We start from the raw sequence: 19,083 nt of genomic DNA on the forward strand, positions 1-19,083 counted from the left end.
ATCGGTACCCAAGGAATTGGGCGTCACTTTCCACCGGTTAGTGCATCATTCCGCTGACAAGTATTGCTGTACATTGCTGTGCATTCATCCTTTGTTTGGAATCGCCGCCTTTTATAGGTTCCCAAGCGATGGAGAACGCCGCAAACAGTGGGCGAACGCCGTGCGGCTACCTGACTGGAAAGTGCCCAAGTTTGCGTTGCAGTTTCACTGGCAGTCCCAGAGATGACTAGTCAATTAAACGGCCGTTCTATATATATAGATAAGCAGCACTTCATGCCGATTTCAAGCTAAAAAATTGTGGAATGTTTTTACCGTTGTTCGCGTGCCTTCGATAGAATTTTTTACGAAGGAGGAGGAGGGGTAGGAGGAGGCAAACATTTTATTGAGTAAAAAAAAGGAGAGGGTGGGTGGCGTCAATAAACTTTTTTTCGCCAAGTTTCAACTTGTCTCAGTGTCAATAAATTCAAGGTGATATCAGTTGAAAACGTTCATACACTAACCTCGCAGTATGAAGCGTTGAAAAGCGAAATCCAGAGCGAGACCACAAAAAGATCCAGATTCCAGATCCAGCACTCTTCCAGTCAACAGACGGACACCTACTAAGGTAATAGGACGATGGAATTATATCAAATGCGAATCTACCTTGTAACAGTTGCAAAGGCACTGCCGCGCATTGCCGGCCTAGCAAACTACATGCAGCGGCGATAACCAAAAAATTGAGTTGCGAATCGTTCGGTTGCAAGTGGCCTACGTACTGCACACCGTGTATCACTTCCCGAAAATCTACCTGACGGGTGTCCGCGCGTACGACGGGACGGCGCGTTCACGATATCTGCACTTCAATAGGCGCGTCGTGATCGCGGCCGGAGCAAAAGCTTGACGCGGTACAAGGTGCACTTGCAAGTAGAAATTAAATAACATATTCACATCGGCGCAGCTGTCGCAACTCGCAGCATCTTTTTCGAGTTCCGCAAGACCACAGCGCAGCAAAGCGAAGCAGCAATCTTCGCAATCGGACGACAACGCAGGCGCTGCCTTTCCTCCATGACTGGCGGACGGCGGGCGGGCTGTTGCTAGGACGCCGTTGCTAACGCGACTTCCAATGGCCGCCGAAAACACGTGACTTCCTCCACACTTTTGCCAATGCGCGGGGATAGCTGGGGGCCTCTCCTAAGCTTTTTTTTCCTCCATGGTCGCCATCGCCTATCGTGTCAAACTGCTCTCTCGCACTATCAGGTCTTTATTTGATTTCGCTTTTCTCTAGTTTTTCATCTTTTACTCGTTTATTGTTCGTGCGTGCGTACATTTCTGTACGTCTCTGTTCCGAGATGAGTGGCGGCAGTTGACGCCAGTTCACCGCGGCGTTTAAGCTGACGGCGATTGAGTCACCTAGCAGAATGGGAATATGGCGGCGCAACGCCAGTTAGGCGTTTCGGAGAAAAGTGTGCGGTACTGGCGGAGCCAGAAAGCTAAGCTGTGCGCGTGCAACCCCCGAAACCAATCGTTCCGTGGACGTCAAGCGGTGCACCCCGAGTTGAAGAACAAAGTGGCGGACTTCGTCCGGGAACTTCGTCCGGGAACTTCGCTCACGATCGCTCCGGAGGCCATGCGCGGACGGGCTCGGCTCCGCGAACTGTACAATGAGTGGATAGCCGGCGACAACAAAAGACCTATACGGGCCGGTTGCGACCGTGTCAAGCTGGGTGTCCTTCTCTGGGCAGTCGCTGCCCGACGACATGGTTACACGAGCGTTCAGGAAGTGCTCCATCAGCAACGCGCCTGATGGCATAGAAGATGACAGTGCGAAGCAGTCATCCTTGGACGACTCTGAGAGCTCGGACGAGTGACTTCGGCAGGCATAGTGAGTGGCAGTGATGGACGGGAGTCGAAAATAAATATAGACATTGTGAGTGCGCTTCTGTGCCGAATTATTTTTTTGTCAACTTTTTCCCACCTCAAGGTAGGGGGTCGACCTATATACCGGGTCGACCTATAATCCGGTTTATACGGTATGAAAGAAGTATAATGTTTTTCGAGATCTCATTGAACGGTGGCTGAGAAGGATTCGTACAGAAGGAATGAATAAGCCCATTTTAACAGCGGAGCTTAAGGTTTGAGTTCCGCCGTGGAACGTTACCAGAACGCTATCAACACCGGCAAAGTAGAGAGCTTAAAAATGCTACGCCAAGAAGTGTTAGGGAAAATGGCGAGGAGGCAAGAAGCCCACGAGCAGGTGCTGGGAGGGCGCGCCTCAAGAAAAAAATTCCCCCGCATTTCCCTGAGGGGGAGAATGTGAAAGTGCGAATGCACGGCTGTCGGCCCGCTTGCGGCGCTTGCGCTCGGCCCCCGCAGCCCACCGCCTCGCCGCCTTCTCTTCCATCTCTTCCATCGGGTTTGTTGTATCACGTGTACACCACGCAGTTATCAAGCCGCTATAACGCCGCTGAGTCGCCAACGCACGCCGCTGACGACGTAGTTTGAATGCGTTAAAGATATAAGGCGCGTCTAACACTGATATCACCGTCGCGTCCGTAGCTTGGTCGGTAGAGCGTCGCGCTGCGGCCGCAAAGTCCTCGGATCGAAACCTGGCGCCGGATGCTGTTTCTTTTTTAAATATAGAGGAGCACTGCGGACGCCGCCGACGCCGCCGCCGCCGCCGGCGGTGGATGGTTTGGGGTCGCTTTTAAAGTGCATTCGCACTTAAAAAATATCTGCGGAATTTCAGAGAATCGTCCACGAATGCGTTCTTATGCCGCTTGTCTAGAGTGTCAGCTCTTTACAGCCGATTTTTTTTTTTGGTATTTCAAAATTATTTCCATTTACGATATTATAACGATTACAGGTGGAACTTCCGCCAATCTGCATTTTTGTGGAAATGCAGGGCTTTACACGGTTCGCCACTTCTCGCTATTTTTTTTTCTATTTTTATTTTTATTTTTTTTTTTTGGTTTTCAAAATTCTGTTCGACCAATCATCTCTTTTTACGCTATTATAGCGATTACAGGTGGAACTTCAGGGCGTTACACGGTCACCACTTCTCGCTACTTTTTATTTTTCTTATTTTTGGGGTTTTTCAAAATCCTGTTGGACCAGTTACCCCTATTTACGCCATTATAACGATTACACGTGGAACTTCAGCCAAATCAGAATTTTTGTGGAAATGTAGGTCGTTTCACGGTTCGCCCCTTTTCGCAATTTTTTTTCTTCTGTTATCTTAATTTTTCGTTTTTAAATTCTGTTCGACCAATTATCTTTATTTACGCTATTATTTACGCTTTATTTACGTATTATTTACGATTACAGGTGGAACGTCCGCCGAATGTACATTTTTGGGGAAATTCAGGGCGTTACACGTTTCGTCACTTTTCGCTATTTTTCTTTTTTTCTTATCCTTCCGTGTTTAAAAATTCTGTTCGACCAATTATTTCCATTTACGCTATTATAACTATTACAGGAATAACTTCCGCCCAAACTGCATTTTGTGGAAATGCGGGGCGTTACACGGTGCGCCACTTTTACTATTTTTTTCTATTTCTCTTACCGCTTGGGATAAAGAACCTTTCCGCCTCCACATCCCAACATGTCTCGCGAAGACACGGTCATCTACAGACAGTTACAAACACATTTCCACATGGTACATTACTAAACTCACTGCATCCGACATTGTACACATACACTTGAAAATTCTTTCTGCATTGAGCCATGCACTCTCTACCGCATGGTATGGGAGTGCCGCCACACACCATCCCTTGCCCCAAACCCAAATCCCTCATTTGAGCAGTGGGAGGGTCGGTTGACCAGCTCCAACCCGGATCATCAACATCTGGTAGACCGGGTGAGACAGGCTGCCAGGACCCAGGGCCTCCTGGACTACGGAGGTCCCCCACCTGGCGGTCAACCCAACAACATTGACTGCTCAATTAAATGTTTGTTCCTCCTGCTCTCTTATTTTTTGGTTTGTCAAAATTCTGTTCGATAATTTACCTCCATTTTCGCTATTATAACGATAAGAAGTGGAACTTCCGCGAAATCTGCATTCTTGTGGAAATGCAGGGTGTTACATGGTTGGCCAGTTTTAGTACTTTTTTTCTATTTTCCTTATTTTTGGGTTTTTCAAATTTCTGTTCGACCAATTATCTACATTTGCGCTATTAAAGCGATTACAGGTGGGACTTCCGCCGAATGTACATTTTTGGGGAAATGCAGGGCGAAAATTTCCGCCAGAAATTTCCGCCGGAGGACTGCAGTCCGGGCCGCAGGAGGTATATGCCACGTAACGTCGGTGGTTCAGTCTGAAAGTGACGCGTGGCATACTACTTACTGTATACTACAGGCATGGCCTGGCATAAGGGTTAGCTTAAAAGGTTGTCTTGAATGGTTAGCCCTAATGAAGTCTCGTTGTTCACCATTCCAAACGAGACAGCTGCTCGTTGGCAACGGAAGATGTTGATACCTTGGAGAAATGGTTTGTGACGGCTGCATACGCTAGCCTATTGGGCCTGAAATATGCCTGCACTATCCTAACCGGGATACGCATGCCTATAACCTTAGATTTGCCGAATCAAGTACTAGACCTGTTGAAGTGTGCAGCATTAAATGGTATTATTAGTCACCCTCTTCAAGATCAACAGACGAGCGAACGGCATGGTGGCGAGTTTGGTTATGGCCGATACGCGTAACCTTCCGCCGGCACTCATGTTACATGTCTGTAAACCATACTGATCATCCGCAACCTGGATGTCACTGTCGGCTCTCTGAATGGCTTAAGCTAGAACTAAGCGTCATTGAACCAACGCCATCTCCACTCAATGGACTTCAGTTGAACTCCATTGTGGATTGCGGGCTCCAAGCCATGGTCACATGGGAAGTTAAAGCCATGTCACTTAAGGGAAGCCAATTTTTCCTGGGTCAAACCAGTGGAGTCACCATCCGCAAGTGTCAGGGAGGCAATCATGATCACGTGATGGTTGACTATGGAAACACACTCCCAGAAGGTGGTGTGTTGCTTCGAGTGGAGTCACTTCGATTGAAAGCCTCTACTACACCGGCAAGGAGGACGTCTTTATGATAATTACGAAGCTAATATGAATCAAAGCTTGACAGACAAGTTTCGTTGTTTGGGGAGCCACGGGTTATAAACTATTACTGTATTTATTCGAATATAAGGCGAAGTTTTTTTTAGAAAATCGGTAGCCTCAAAGTCATACCCCTGCCTTATATTCGAAGCTCAGCATAAGGCGTTTTTTTTTTACTCTCCCAACGGCACCCTCGCCTTATAATCGTGACCACCCTATAATTGAATAAATATGGTACAGACAGGTGTTTGAGGATGTTGAGTTCATCTTCGTTGCGTTGAATGTGCGGTCAGTGCAAGCTCGTGCCGTGTATGGGGCCAAAAATTCGGTGTAGCACAAAGTGCAACTGCTCTGTTTGTGTTAGACGTGGATGAATCCGGAAGGACCCATTCCGGTAACCGTCTTCGACTTTGTCCAGCAGAACGTCCTGGAAACCGGGCTGCTGGTGTTCTCATCAACGTAAGATCAGGCTATGAGGTGACGAGAGTTGAATTGCGCGTTGCTGTGTGATACTATAGAGAAGTGGATGCCGTCGGTCTTCCGAACAAAATTGTTGTCATGGTAGCTTACACCTGTCTGTATATATAGTTACGCCCAAAAAGGCTGCGGAGGCCATGGCTTTGTGGCGGACATTATCGAGACTCGAGATTTCGAACAGGAATTACAGCGAGGTGCGGCCTACTCCTGACGGTTCTGCAGAAAATTCATATCCCCTGTATACACCTCCTGTTTAGACCTCCTCTTCTAGCAATGGTTGGTAAGGAAAGACGTCGAGTACATATCTAATTACTTCGCCGCCCATGCAACGCTAATGTCAATTTGGGGACCACCTTTGTCAAGAACGCGAAGTCAAGAAGTCTTACGACGGTGAAACCACGTATGGACTTCGTATGACTTAGAGGAAGGTTAACTCTTAACCGGAATGGAGCCGGACCTAATTAAAAGTGCGGCTGATGTTTAGTGCGGGCCACCTTTCTACCAGAATACGTTGCGCATAAGGTGTTGGTACCGCGCAAATGTCTTTGTCCAACCAAACACACAAAAAAAACCTACTAAAAGTATTCAGAAATAAATCAAAAACTACCTATAGCATAACCTAGCGCTAGCGGTGCCTCCAACCCCCCGCCCCTCCCACACTTCGCTCGAGCGTTACTCCTCGCAATAACCACTTGTAATCACGCTGAACTTGGTTTAGCCCAACCAACGGACGTTCAAGAGTGCTTTTGTTTTTGAACCATGCCTGTCGACGATTTGGGGGACGTGGGCTGTGACGACTCACATGCAAGATCGTAGGTCCAAATTTAACGAATTACAGGCACGTTCAAGCACATAATCTTCGCTTGAATGAACAACAAAACCGGTGCTAACCATAAAATCGTTGAGAAAAATTTTTTGGAGGACCGAGCCATCAAAAGATTTTATTGAAAAGTGCTTAAGGCACCACGTGCGAAGATAAGGTGTGAACGCGTACCTGCGAGCGGTGGCGTGACACTGCGACGTCCGTACCGTCCGTTGGGGACGAACTGCGGCGTGCCCTTGGCGTCCGACGTCGTCGCGGTGACCGTCAACAGGAGCAGGGCGACAAGGGCTAGGGCCCACGCACGGGTACTCGTCATGGTCGCTAAGGAGGACGCACCTGCGCCAGCACGCAAGAAGAGCCGGACAAGCAGACCTCGAGTCAAGGAGAAAAATCTTGGGGCAACCCACTCTTCTTGCGAAAGCTGGCTTACTGACTGACAAAGCGATGTCTGTTACAGACACACGGACACAATCACGGGAACTGGGTCGTAAAGGTGGCCTTGGTTTAAAGGAGCCATGCAGACAAAACACAAGTTTAGTTCATTGGAAAGATTACCTCGTTAGAATCATACCGACACTACTTTTAACGCACACTACGCTGAAATAAGCTATATAATTAGGAAAAAAATTAATGGCCCTGCGACCCACTAGTCCATTTCCGGCAACAGAACCTATGATGTCATATGCCCAGCTTTGCAATTGGCTGAGGCCGGCAAAAGCAAACGCAAATTAGGCAGGGCTTATTAGCTTGCCGAGCGAGCTATTTGCGCTTAAATGTAATGCATATTCATTTTATAGCAGTAAAAATGGTGCGGTAAACAATGAAAGTTACTAAAATACACGTAAGCATAGAAGTACCGATGCGCACTGCTGTTGGAACTGGGCGCACTATGCTTGTTTTAGCTGCACAGTAGTCCACCGCTTTGGAGTTGTCTTACACGACACTGGCCGATTGGCGTAAGCGACGTTGTCTTACGTAACCCTGTTTGTCGAGAATACCCCGCTTTTCACGAATCGATTACTTTCTACAGTAACAACAACAACAACAACAAAAAAAAAAACCAAGCCCGGTGCAAATACGGTCAAAAACAAGGCAACGGCGGATAATGGTCCGTGGCTGAGTATGGTAGCGCCGTCTGGGAAGACTGACGGCAAGCAAGGCTGCAAAGTCGAATGACGCAGTCAAGTTTGTTTGAATACGTGCACTTATGACTTCATGGCAGATGTCACGGAAATACACGATTTAGCGGGAGAATAAAAATTTTAACCTAAAGTTATAAGGTTATCAGCGAAGACGGCATCATTTGCTGCCGGACAAGCGCTGGTTGCCCTTTAAAACAAAAATATTTTGAATAAAACCACTTGTATTTTGGCCCCTTTAAGGACGCACCTCGCACGGTCGCTCGAACAGGGTTATGTTGGTTCCAGATACGCCGGAGCAAAGTTATTGTACTTTGCGAAGTTCACTTTTCCAAAATTGTATGCAGCGCATGGTGCAAAGCTGGCTATGCCAAAAAAAACAAAATTAGAAGCCGTTCCACTTAATGTGAAAGCTGTCGGAAATGCAGAGCAGTGATTCGCCATAGTGGCCTGTACCGCCGTTATCCGCTTACTGCTACCACCCCATGCAATTCAAATTTCCCGCCTTCGCAGTGCTCGCGCGCCCCCTGCCTGAAACTGCGCCAGCGGGAGTTCTGTTCTCTTTGTTCTTTTCTCCCCGCACGTGCCGGCGCTGCACTGCCATCGTAATTGGGCCCATATCCCCGCGAGGGGGACTCGAGTAAATGCGTCACATAGGGGGTGGGTGTATTGAGTTAACGTTTAGTGTTTGTGGAGTTGGTGGTAGTGAATGCGTTGTATCAGCAGCTTCTTGACGTAGTTTGAATGAGTCAAGGATATAAGGCGCGTTCGTAGCCTCCCAATCTGTGTCGGCTTTGTGGCGCAGTGGGTAGAGCACCATGCACATTGCGTTCCGCCCGCAGGGTCGAGGGATCGAAACCAGGCGCCGGATAGTATTTTTTTTATATAGTGTAGGGGGAGGGGTGCGAACTACGACTACGGACGTCAACGCGGGTGACATCGTGAGTTACTGAAATGCTCTGCATTTAAAAGAAAAGGAAACCATAGAACTGCAGCAGCCTGTAGTGCTAATCCAAGTACGGCTACAGCAGGCGCGCCACCTTCGGCAACCCATTAGAACTTTGAGCAGCCGGCGGGTGCACATCCAGGAACCCTACCGACACGTGGCTTGCGACTTCCTCCCTCCCCCTCCGACCCCCGAGGCAACCTGGCTCCTTACTTCATTTCTGAATGCAGGTTCTGAAGCATTTTTCTGCCGGCGTTCTTCGACAAAGTTCACCGTATGTTAGCTGTTGGGGTTTGAGCTAATTCGGGGCACTAATCATTAGCGTGTTTCGTATCCCAGCTGCTGTTCCCCAACTAAAATTGCATATCCGCGGTCGACACCATGCGATCTTAATTTTTTGTAGTCTGGTCGCAGGATAACCAAAACAAACGATGTCAAGTGGGCATCCAAATACCTATTTTAATGTCAGATGCTGGTATTACAGGCGTTGTCATGTTTAACATGAATCGCTGCATATTGTTGAATGTGAACAAACGTCGGATCGCAAGAAGCAGTGCGAGGGTACAGGATACAAGGCGTGTCAGCGAACAAGACAAATGTAGAGGAAACAACGTACGCTACTGCGTAAGTGATCACTGACGCAAGAAGAACCGAACCTTCTTTTTTCTGCAGTTCCTCTTTCCCATAATCGTTGTCTCCGGTCAGCCTTAGAACGCGCGCCGGGCCGTAAAGTAACTCTATATTCCCCGCAACGTTATCGCTGCGCCGGGTGTACATCGTAAATCTGTAAATGCGACGTATCCGCAGGCGTAGCTAATGGCGTTTGTCTTCCTAAATATGGCTTCCTTTGGCCAACGGAATTGAACCATTTGTCTTAGTGGCGCGGAAACAGGACGTCGTGGCAGCGTGGCCTTAACGAGGCTATATCACGTTTCACCGGACGATCTGAACAGCCAGGGGTACTCGCAGCACCGCACGCCGCGCCAGTATCCAGGTGAATACCGAGGAACGGTGTTCAGCCAAATTGTCCTCGTTCCTTGCCGGTGAATAATTAGGCGGCCCTCTTTAGCGGCGCCATCAATTAAAAAAAAACGCCACGTCATAGAGGAAAAAAACAAAACAAAACACGAAGGACGCTAACTGGAGCAAGAAGCGTTCTTAAAGGGACCCTGCTACACTTTTACCAACGTTTTTTCAAATTCCTAGGTTATTTGAGAACGTAGTCAACAAATACAATCAGTACTTAGAAAAGTGGGGTCACAAAGTACCTCAGCCAGAAATTACGTCTCTATGCCCAACGTAGAAACTTGCTCAAGTTTTTTTTTTCTTTCACTGTGCTGGCGTTCTTCAATAGCTCAAATAACGTCATTACAACAATGAAGGAGCTATTGGGGGCTTCTTTCAGTTGCAGCAATAAAAGCTTTCGATGGCCACTTTAGAAAAAAAAAAAAGCCACAAAAGCAAAGCAGGAACGGGAGGCGGGTAGTTCTGCTGCGACGAGGAAATCACCCAGTGCCGCTCCGTGCTGGCGATACCTTTCACAACGCTTCCAGACGCGAAGGAAAGAATGAAAGCGTTTATCGGAAGTGTTGCAAAAGCCTTTTAATTTCTGACTGCTGCTATAAAGAAAGGTAAAGAAAGGACAGAGGCCCTTATCTGGGACAGAGACATCGCGAGCAATGGACATCTCATCTTCTGCGGCTAGTGCTTTTAAATAAAAAAAAAAACACAGCAAAAACTTCTCTACTCTGATCAAACGAATTACAACGTACTCATGCGTTTAAAAATACACTGCCGCTCATAGAGTACCCCAAGTGTCCTTCGTTTGTAACCGAGAGAACAAGAAATGCGCTATCGCTGTAGTGATAGCATGAGCTCGTAAATTACGCCATGAAATGTACGAAATCGGGCCTAAGACACAACGTGGGGTTGGGAGACTTTATGGGAGATTGGGAAAGCAACATGTCCTTACTTTCATGCAGTTTGAACGCTACAAATACGCACGTGTAAAGCAGCGGAAAGTGGAAGCTGCTGCTTATGTAGCCTTTGGTTCTTAGTTGCTAATAATGTGGCGCACTTCTCTCGCTTTTTATGTAGAAGGACACCCTGTTTTGATTCGTTTGATAAAATACCAGTAATTTATTTCTCTGCACAATTTTTGGCGTGTTTGTGCTCCTAATTCGTGCTCATTCAAACAGAAACAATGATGTGCAGTAGAAATAGTTGGGAATGTTGGAACTGGAACTTAAGCTTGTTTTTGCTTCCTCGCTTGAAGTGTGAGCTTTGTTAGAAGCGTGCTGTCTCTAAGGGCGTGTAGTCGCCGCGTGGGAGAGTATGACGTTCGGGCAGCTGAGTGATGGGATTAAATGGCTCAGAGGTAAATTAATCCCGCGTACGCCTTGGGTGCGGCATCACCTGTCGGCTTATTGTATATTTGCAGAAGTACCGCCGAAAGGCTTCTTCCATGAAGCTTATTTACTGTACAGATAACACTCGGCGATTGGAAGAGCTCCTGTTAATTTTGCTCTGTCCTGGCTAACAAAGGCGGTAAATTACTTTGAACTATAGCGCAGGTTTAAAACTTTCTGTGTTATTAATTATTTTGGCTGCATCCCACCTTTCATGTGCATTTTTTTCTATTGCGGGCGTTTCTGTACCTCCCTCCTAACATACTTCCCTGTCTTTGTACTTGTCCGCTAAAAACACGTACCCACAGCAGTCCTGATACTGCGAAAGTACATTCTTTAAAGAGAGAATAGAGAGAGTGACGAGGCTTTGAACGGCACTGGTAATATCAAAAGGATTTTTTTAGTTGCAGTTGTGACATCATGCGCCCGTCGGCAGGCGCAAAAATGATGACTCCAGTAAAGTTGACGGAGAGGACCGAACGGTTATTAGGGCACAAACTTTCTGCCTCTACAAGCAAAAAAAAAGTGTCATTCGAGCAAAACACAAGGAAAACTATTCTTCCGCGTAGTAAACGCAAAACAAGCAGTGAGGTAAAAAGGCTGTTCCTTTAATGAAGATTGTGATGTGTTGCTGAAACAGGACTCCTTCTTTCTCCTTTCTGCCCCACACACCCAAATTGTTGGTCATTTCTTCGCTGGTAACGCGCTAAAGTCTACTGAATCTCAATGAGAACGTAAATTTAGAAAAAAAATTGGCCGCGTATCTGCTCCTTTCGTTGCAAATGTCGTCAAAAAACGATAGTCTTTGTAGACATTTGCCAAGGAAATGCCCCCCTTTGCTTTCCCGCTCACCTCTCATGCTGTTCCTGTACCGTCGCGCTCATTCCAAGGTAAACATACTAAAGGTTCGCGCAAGGCGATTTGAATTTACCGCGTTCCACTGCTACAGGCCGGGTTCCTCGATTCCAGCGCTGCAGTACTGCGGAGACGCGCGTGAATGGAGGCGGCCGACTAGAAGGTTTATAGAGCCGCGTGACCGGGCTCCACGTGCGTTCCAAGCAGAACGTGGAACCTAGCTAGTGGAACCTTTCGTTGCTGTTGCCGCGTGATTTTTCATATGCCGCCAGGAGGCGGTGGTTTTCTGCAGTAGATGTAGAATATCGTTTGCTATCGAAAAACCAAGCATCCATGAATTTTTTAATAAAGGAACACTGTAAATATCCCTTGTGTACTAATTTGCTGTCTTATATTTGCGTAATGTCTTGCTCTTGGTCAACAAAGTTGAGAAGTATGAACATATAAACCGGGCTTAGGCGTTTACATTTGGCAGTGAGTATATAAGACTATTGCGCAGTAAGCATTTTACTTTGGCCGGTTGGCTGAATAGAGTCACAGACAGACAGACGGACAGACAGACAGACAGACAGACAGACCAAAATTTCTGGGTTTAAGTAGCCCAAGAAAGACTATCGTCTTTAATAAATACCTCACATCATCGACACGTGTGTCACATTGTTGTCTGTGCCAGCTAGTATCCAGGGAGGTCTTCTCCATCGGCTACCGACCTGGCCTGCCTCCCTGTAGGAACGTCACCGTAGCTTTGGTGGCAATAAGCAGAAATTACTTCTGTTAATAAATACACTTACGCTCATCCAAGGACCAGAAACTGTTGAACAAAATGTCACCATCCTCTCCTTTCCCCAAGCCGAACTAGCACGTACCCAGCCATTCACAAATATCCCCATTCTAAACTTGATCAATCAACTCGAGCAATCTTTTTTAATACCGGAACTTAAGTTGGTGATTGGGAAAGGCAGGCCCAAGTTGGCTTCCGGGCATGGCAGGATTACATGTACGCACATGCGCAATCTGCCGTAACCAGCCCTGGCCAAATTGCTTGAACAAATGAACAGCACCTGGGTATCTGGTACTGCCGCGGTGCGTCTGAAGCTCACGCTCATTTTAACACAAAAGTGTTTTATGCCGGGATCCACAAAGATCTGACTGACGTCATATCCGTCACGGAAGTGTCATCGACAGAATATCTGTCACGGAAGTGACATCATCAAAAAAACGCGGCTGCGCCAGGATTCGAGCCGGGTGCTCTGTTGCCACAACGGGAGGTGCCAGGCGCTTTGCCGACTCCGCTACGTGCTGAAGCGCAGACGGCAGTATGAACGCACCATATATATTTCTTATAACCGCCTCTATTTAGATGGTGCTGCCGTCTAAGAGAGGTGCAGCGAAGTAGTGCGTCACGATGCTAATGAGCGCCGACAGTTGGCGCCAGCTGAGCTCGTCGCAACGCAGCCGTCTGCCGCAGGGACGCAGTGGTCGCACATTTGCGAAAGCGACGTGCCAGCAGGTTGTTGCTCGCCAAGCTCACCCACAATAGATCCCCGCAAATCATGCTCTTTCGCTGCAGTGGATCATGAGTTCACCAAACGATTCTCTGGCAACCCGTTCGGTTTCGTTCGCATGGTTTGCGAGCGCGTGTGGTTTCATTCGGGTTTACGCAGTGCTCTGGTGCCTGCAATCCAGCGTTCTAATGCTGATAAGCCTGACGGTACCACACCGACGAAATATAAATAGCGATATGCGAGTTCATATTAATGCAGAATAAACATTCAACTTATCGTGTGACGGCACATCTCACTTTCGTGTTTTACCGATTCCTATGAAAAGGGATCAACGACATTTTTTCTCATACCAAAAACCCCCCCAAAAAACCGAGATTCTGATGCACAATTGTTGGATTTGCGCCCCAGTTCCTCATTTACGTCTTCTGCGAATTAGTTGAGATGTATTACAATCCGCTGGTTCATTGCATTGAATACCTATAACCCTTTATTCATCCTGCACAAACCGGCTTTTTGCCCGACCTCGGTACCACCGACAGTCGGGCCCATACAAATCGCTTTCCATCATATATGTCCGTCGATTTCCAGAAGGTGTTTGACTACATCAGCCAAAGTCCATGCCCGAGACTTTCCTAGAAGCCAAACGCAAGTATGTGTGCGAAATTTTCTTGCAGCTCGAGTCGCAAAACTACAAGTACCGCCCCTTAGGTGGATACCCCGTACCTTTAATTTAGACCATGGAGTATCGCAGGGCTCGATTCTGGGCCCTGCACTCTCTATTTCGCCCATGGGGCGAGCTGCAAAACACCTGATATGAAATACCTCGTCCAGCTGGTTCATAACGTACGCCAGGAATATCATTGTTCGGGCTGATTCGAAGGCATACCCCAAGCTGACCCCCATGCAAGCAGCATTTCAAAACACTGCTTGCCACCCTGAAACAACATTCCCCCCCATGGAGCCCCAGAATGAACCAAACGGGGAAAAAAAGACATGGCCTGGCTGCTCCAACCACCTAATATTGTACGTAACAGTTTGGTAGGCTTCAGAGAATTCTCACGGGAATCAGAGTACGGGCAGATATTTATCGTTGTAGCCCTTCGTAGTGGTTGCCCTTTAACTACATAATTGATTGATTAAGTATTGTTTTCTGCATGCCCCAGTACACCCCGCGGATGGCAACGTGCTCTGCTGCAGCATTTATTGCTGCTTATAAAACGTTTTCCAATACACCATCCCGGGCACATGCTAAGCGTGTCAGTATGTATCAATTTAATAGAATAACAACAGAAAATGGCGGACATCTTCCAGAGCTTAGGCCTAAAATTTCGCTTTGCGGCCTAACGACGTCAGCCAGTACCCCAAGTTTGACGTACAGTGTACAATGAGTACTTTTTCTAAACGTTACTTGTTGGAGCGGGATGTTAGGCCTTACGTCCTATGTTAATGCTTCACTTGAGGTAACATTCAAGTGACACGCACCACGTTCCAAGCGACGTCGTGCTATTGCACTCCGAGCTACGGGTACCTGTTGGCGACATTAAGCTTAAGGAAAAATGGAAACTTATTCAACGACTCTCTAATGAATGTGCAGGAACAAATCAAGACGCAACGCAAATTCTGGTCCGTGTAGTTGCCGTTAACGCTTAGTCACCAGTTAGTCACGTGTTACGCGCTATAATTCCTCCCAATTCTTTATATTTATAAACTTAAGTAGCTGACATCTGAAGCCATGGTCAAGAGAGGCAGAAAGAATTACACCATCTTCCCGTGGGGAACCTTGATGAGGATGCGAAGCATCATGGGGGTTCCGTGTGGTTCCACTGTGCTGCCGTTATGTTGAGTGATCTGGTGTTTAGTAGCGCCAGAGTGAATTCCGCGTCCGGGTCCACACCGGTGCAGGCACGCAAGTACTGTTGTGTGACGGTGAGTAGGCGGTGGTTCTCGAGGCGTCGAAACTCGTCCATCATGTTCTTGTCGATGTTGTCGTCTCTGTGGTAGAATCGGTAGTATCCGTCAGCGTTGGTGAGGTAAAGGTTGTTGACATTGGTGCACCGGCTGAGAGCAATGTACACGCCCTCCTCTTCGCAGCTTTGTCTTCTTCTCTTTCTTCTTCTTCAGCGGTTCTCCTACGGGAAGATGACGACGGTGGTTAAACGCGAAGCTATCTAGCGATGGATTCTTTGGTTGACCAATCCCTAGGGGCATCCTGCCACAGTCATGATCAGCGATGCCTGGCCAGGCATGCGCAGTTGGGGTGCGGACGGCGGACAACAACGACAACGACAAGGGAGGGAGGGACACAGCCCCGAGCATGAGATGCTCTGCATCTAAAAGAAAAATGAACCATATTAACCAAATTAATTTGTATCTAGAGTGGCGGGGAGGCTGCTATACCTGGCCGGTGACCTTGGCTGTTTCTGCCGTGACGCTCTGTTGGATCGTCAGGTAAGCTGCCCCGTGCTCACTGTCTGGTATCAGGGAGAATGGGTCTTCGGGGCATTTCCTCTAGGGCTTCTGCCTCTCCGCACGTGGTGCAGTTCCCTCAATATACATAGGCGCTGAAGTTAGGATGGCTAGACGAGAGGGAAATCAAAATCTCAATACCGTCGTGTACAGTTGGCGTTCAGATAATTTTGCGTTCAAGACCGTTCCTTACCTCGCCCTTTACACTTCGACTATTACGAAGCCAAAGGTCGACTGCATGAACTTCGTTGCCAGGTACAGTAGGGAATAGTCATTTAAAAAAAGAGGCCAACAAAACTTTTTAAATGAAATTATATAGTAAACTAACGAAACTTTATAATAAGAATGAAGTGACCATGAAATTCGACCGGGATTGGCAAGGGTGCTATATATCCTGTTTACCACTTTCATGCTATCACCATCAAAGAAGTTCACTTTTTTTAGTTATTTTTTTTTGCATACGAGATTATAAATCTAATTCGGAAAACAGCGTTTTTAAGCGCTCTACCTGAACTTCTTGCGCAATTCAGCCGTCCGTGGCGGCTGCCCATGCTCATAAAGAGTATAACGCGGGCCTGAAACCACTCAGAAACAAGAAGCCTCGAGCGCGGTTTCATAAATCTTCACCTGAGAAGAGGTGTTTGGTGGCGCTTATACGAAAGTAAGAGCGAAACAAAGACCACCCAGACGAAACCGAGTTATGCGATTTGTACTCTTTTCTTTCATCTCGTCCCGCATCCCCCATTGTGCTCGCACTTTAATCTGGAAAGACATTCACTTCGGATAAGCGCCCTTTAATACGCACGTGGGCTTGCCCGACCGATGTTTTATGGAAAGTGACAGGTGTTCGCGCAGAGTTTTCTTTCGCGTGGCCACGGGCGGCTCAGACGCGTTTCGAAAAAAGAAAGCCAAGAGCAAAGCCGAGGCACTACTCTCGAAACCTGAATGCTTGGTGCCGGGCTATGCGTTTGTATGGCGTGTCATACTTTAATTTGGTTTGCGGTGCAAGATTCGATGCCGAGGTTCACACTATTCCACCTATTTTGTCTTCCAAGGTGAGACGCGCTCAATTTTATTTAATTTCATTAACCGTTTTCGGGAGAAACGAAAGGGCGGAAAGGTGAGTGGGCGCTTCATTTTGTCGTTTCGCTAGATCTTTCCGAAAGGCATAGAAAACGATTCGGGTTGCAACCTGACCCCCTTCAGCTCCCTTAAATTCTGTGTGTTTGGAATGAAAGAAACTTATATAAGGGAAGGATTGGAAAACGCTGCGAAAAACACTTATCTCGGTAAAAGATCTTCACCTTCTTTCCTTTTTGTTATGAATCTGAGCCGCCAGCAAAAACCCATTCAACTACGAAGAACGAATGTTCAGCCTGGCACAAGGGAACGCGAGAAAACTCTTGAAGGTAGTTCTAGAGAGAAGTAAGGTAAAACTGGTCGGTTCGTTCCAAACAGCAACAAAATTATAAGAAGAGCTTTTTTCAAGCCTAGCATTCAGTTGGCATTTCAAAAATCACAACGTACTCCTTCATTTGGTTTAATGAGTTTTTTTTTAGTATTTTGTGCGAGCATATTTTCTTGGTCGTATACGTCATCGACAGGGATTCGAATAATCTATAGCAACATGTAGGGTATAATCCTTATCATGCACCGCGCATGTTTTGAGTCATCGAAGGTAACCAAAACACAGGCACAGAATGCACGCGTATTCGCCGCGTGCACTTTGTAGTGCAAAACAGCATACCGTTGCGAAACAGGGTAAGGACGTTCAAACAGCAATTTGTATACCGGAAAAGTTTTTGCCGTTCAATCGCTGACTTGCAGAAAGAAGTGAACCATGAGGATAAAGTTTTCGAGTGGCCTGCGAGCCTATGGGGGGCTCTGCAAACCCCGTTGTGGACTGCGCTCTTTTCATGGGAAGCTCCGGAGCAGTGTTGAGACATGTGTTCGACGCACTTCACCTATATTACGTCTCAAACGCGGTCAACTTTTTTGAGAAGTCTCCTATTTATTGTCGTTTGTTGTTCATGATCACTGTACACTGCATCCCTCTCCATTTCTCTCTTTCTCTTTCTTTGTGGTGTGTTGTGCACCGAATGCGGTTTTGAGTTACGAAATATGCCGGATGATGTGGGGGTATTGGCTTTGGTTTTTTTTAAAAAAAGCTGCGTTGGCTTTTTCCCGGGAAATGCGCGCACATATATTCAAATGATCGTCACTCCGCCAAGGGCGCGTGGCGAATATGTTTTGAAATGACCGCTTTTGATGTCATGAACAGGCAAATGGGCGAAATATAAACAAAAACATTGCATTATTCGTCCTTATCAGGATTTGAACGTAAAACACTGCGGCGAAAAACAAGATTGAGGATTTTTATTCACTTTAGAAAATGTGATGGCTCACGGAAACTTCTATGGCCTTTTTTTAGGTGGCTTAGTACAGGCTCTGTGCGCTCTTAAGACTGTGATTCTGGGACGCAAACTCATCGGTTGATTGATTGTGGGATTTAATGGGCCGAAGCTACTACTGGGCTACGAGTCGCGCCGTAGTGGAGGGCTCCGGTTAATTTTGACCACCTGGAATCTTTAACGTGCGCCGAAATCTCAGAACACAGGCGTTTCCGCTTTCGCGCCGCCGCGGCCGGGAACCGAACCTGCGTCCTTGGACTCAGCAGCACAAGGCTCGCATACCTTTGCGAGGCCCCGTACGAAAGTTCACTGCCGCTTCTCTCTAACATGGCGGTAAGGGTATATCTCGTAGAGGAAAATTTCACTAATAGGGCCTTGGGGCATGGTCATATAGCTTGCGCATTTGAGTTCCTCTGAACTTGGGCGAAGATATATAGATCCGACAAGCAGACTATTATAGAGTTGAAATGTCTTACACTCGTAATACCCTCGAAGCGCACCATTCTCCCCCTTTTCTCGCCCGCACCCGCTTAAGAAAAGGAAATAGGGGAAAAAAGCGGCGCCTCAGCATGTTCCGGTCATAATACTGTTTGCAAAAAGAAAAAAGAAAACGTTGGGGAATTCGTGGCGCAGCGTTTGTGCACACTTTTGGAGAGAGAGAGAGAGAGAGAGAGAGAGAGAGAGAGAGAGAGAGAGAGAGAGAGAGAGAGAAGAGAGAGAGAGAAGAGAGAGAGAGAGAGAGAGAGAGAGAGAGAGAGAGAGAGAGAGAGAGAGAGAGAGAGAGAGAGAGAGAGAGAGAGAAACTTTTATTGCCGCAAGGGCTAATTCGGGGGGAGGGGTGGTGACCGAGGGAGGAAGGAAGCGTCTTCGTGTGCACCTGTGTTCACGTCTTAGGTGAGGAGTAGGATCGCGCTTCTTCATTTCGTCTTATGCGCTAATGTGGAGCGGGCTTTGACCTCAATGTCCTCCTCGAGGAAC

General features: G+C 47.3%; 2 protein-coding genes across 2 annotated transcripts in view; one reads left to right on the forward strand and one right to left on the reverse strand.

The window, feature by feature from the left end:
• Window positions 1-19,083, reverse strand: part of LOC144178678 (RYamide neuropeptides-like) — a 123,314-nt gene that overhangs the window by 58,467 nt on the left and 45,764 nt on the right. Inside the window, exon 2 of the mRNA XM_077706686.1 lies at window positions 6,547-6,711. Within this exon, the coding sequence (XP_077562812.1) occupies window positions 6,547-6,691 (145 nt within the window). The 5' untranslated portion in view covers window positions 6,692-6,711. The remainder of the gene's footprint in view (window positions 1-6,546; window positions 6,712-19,083) is intronic.
• LOC144178677 (uncharacterized) overlaps window positions 1-19,083 on the forward strand; it is a 183,634-nt gene that overhangs the window by 37,373 nt on the left and 127,178 nt on the right. The window lies entirely within an intron of this gene.

This window comes from Haemaphysalis longicornis, unplaced genomic scaffold (assembly GCF_048455015.1).
Source record: "Haemaphysalis longicornis isolate Haplotype H1 unplaced genomic scaffold, Haemaphysalis longicornis Haplotype H1 scaffold_4, whole genome shotgun sequence".
Lineage (NCBI taxonomy): Eukaryota > Metazoa > Arthropoda > Arachnida > Ixodida > Ixodidae > Haemaphysalis > Haemaphysalis longicornis.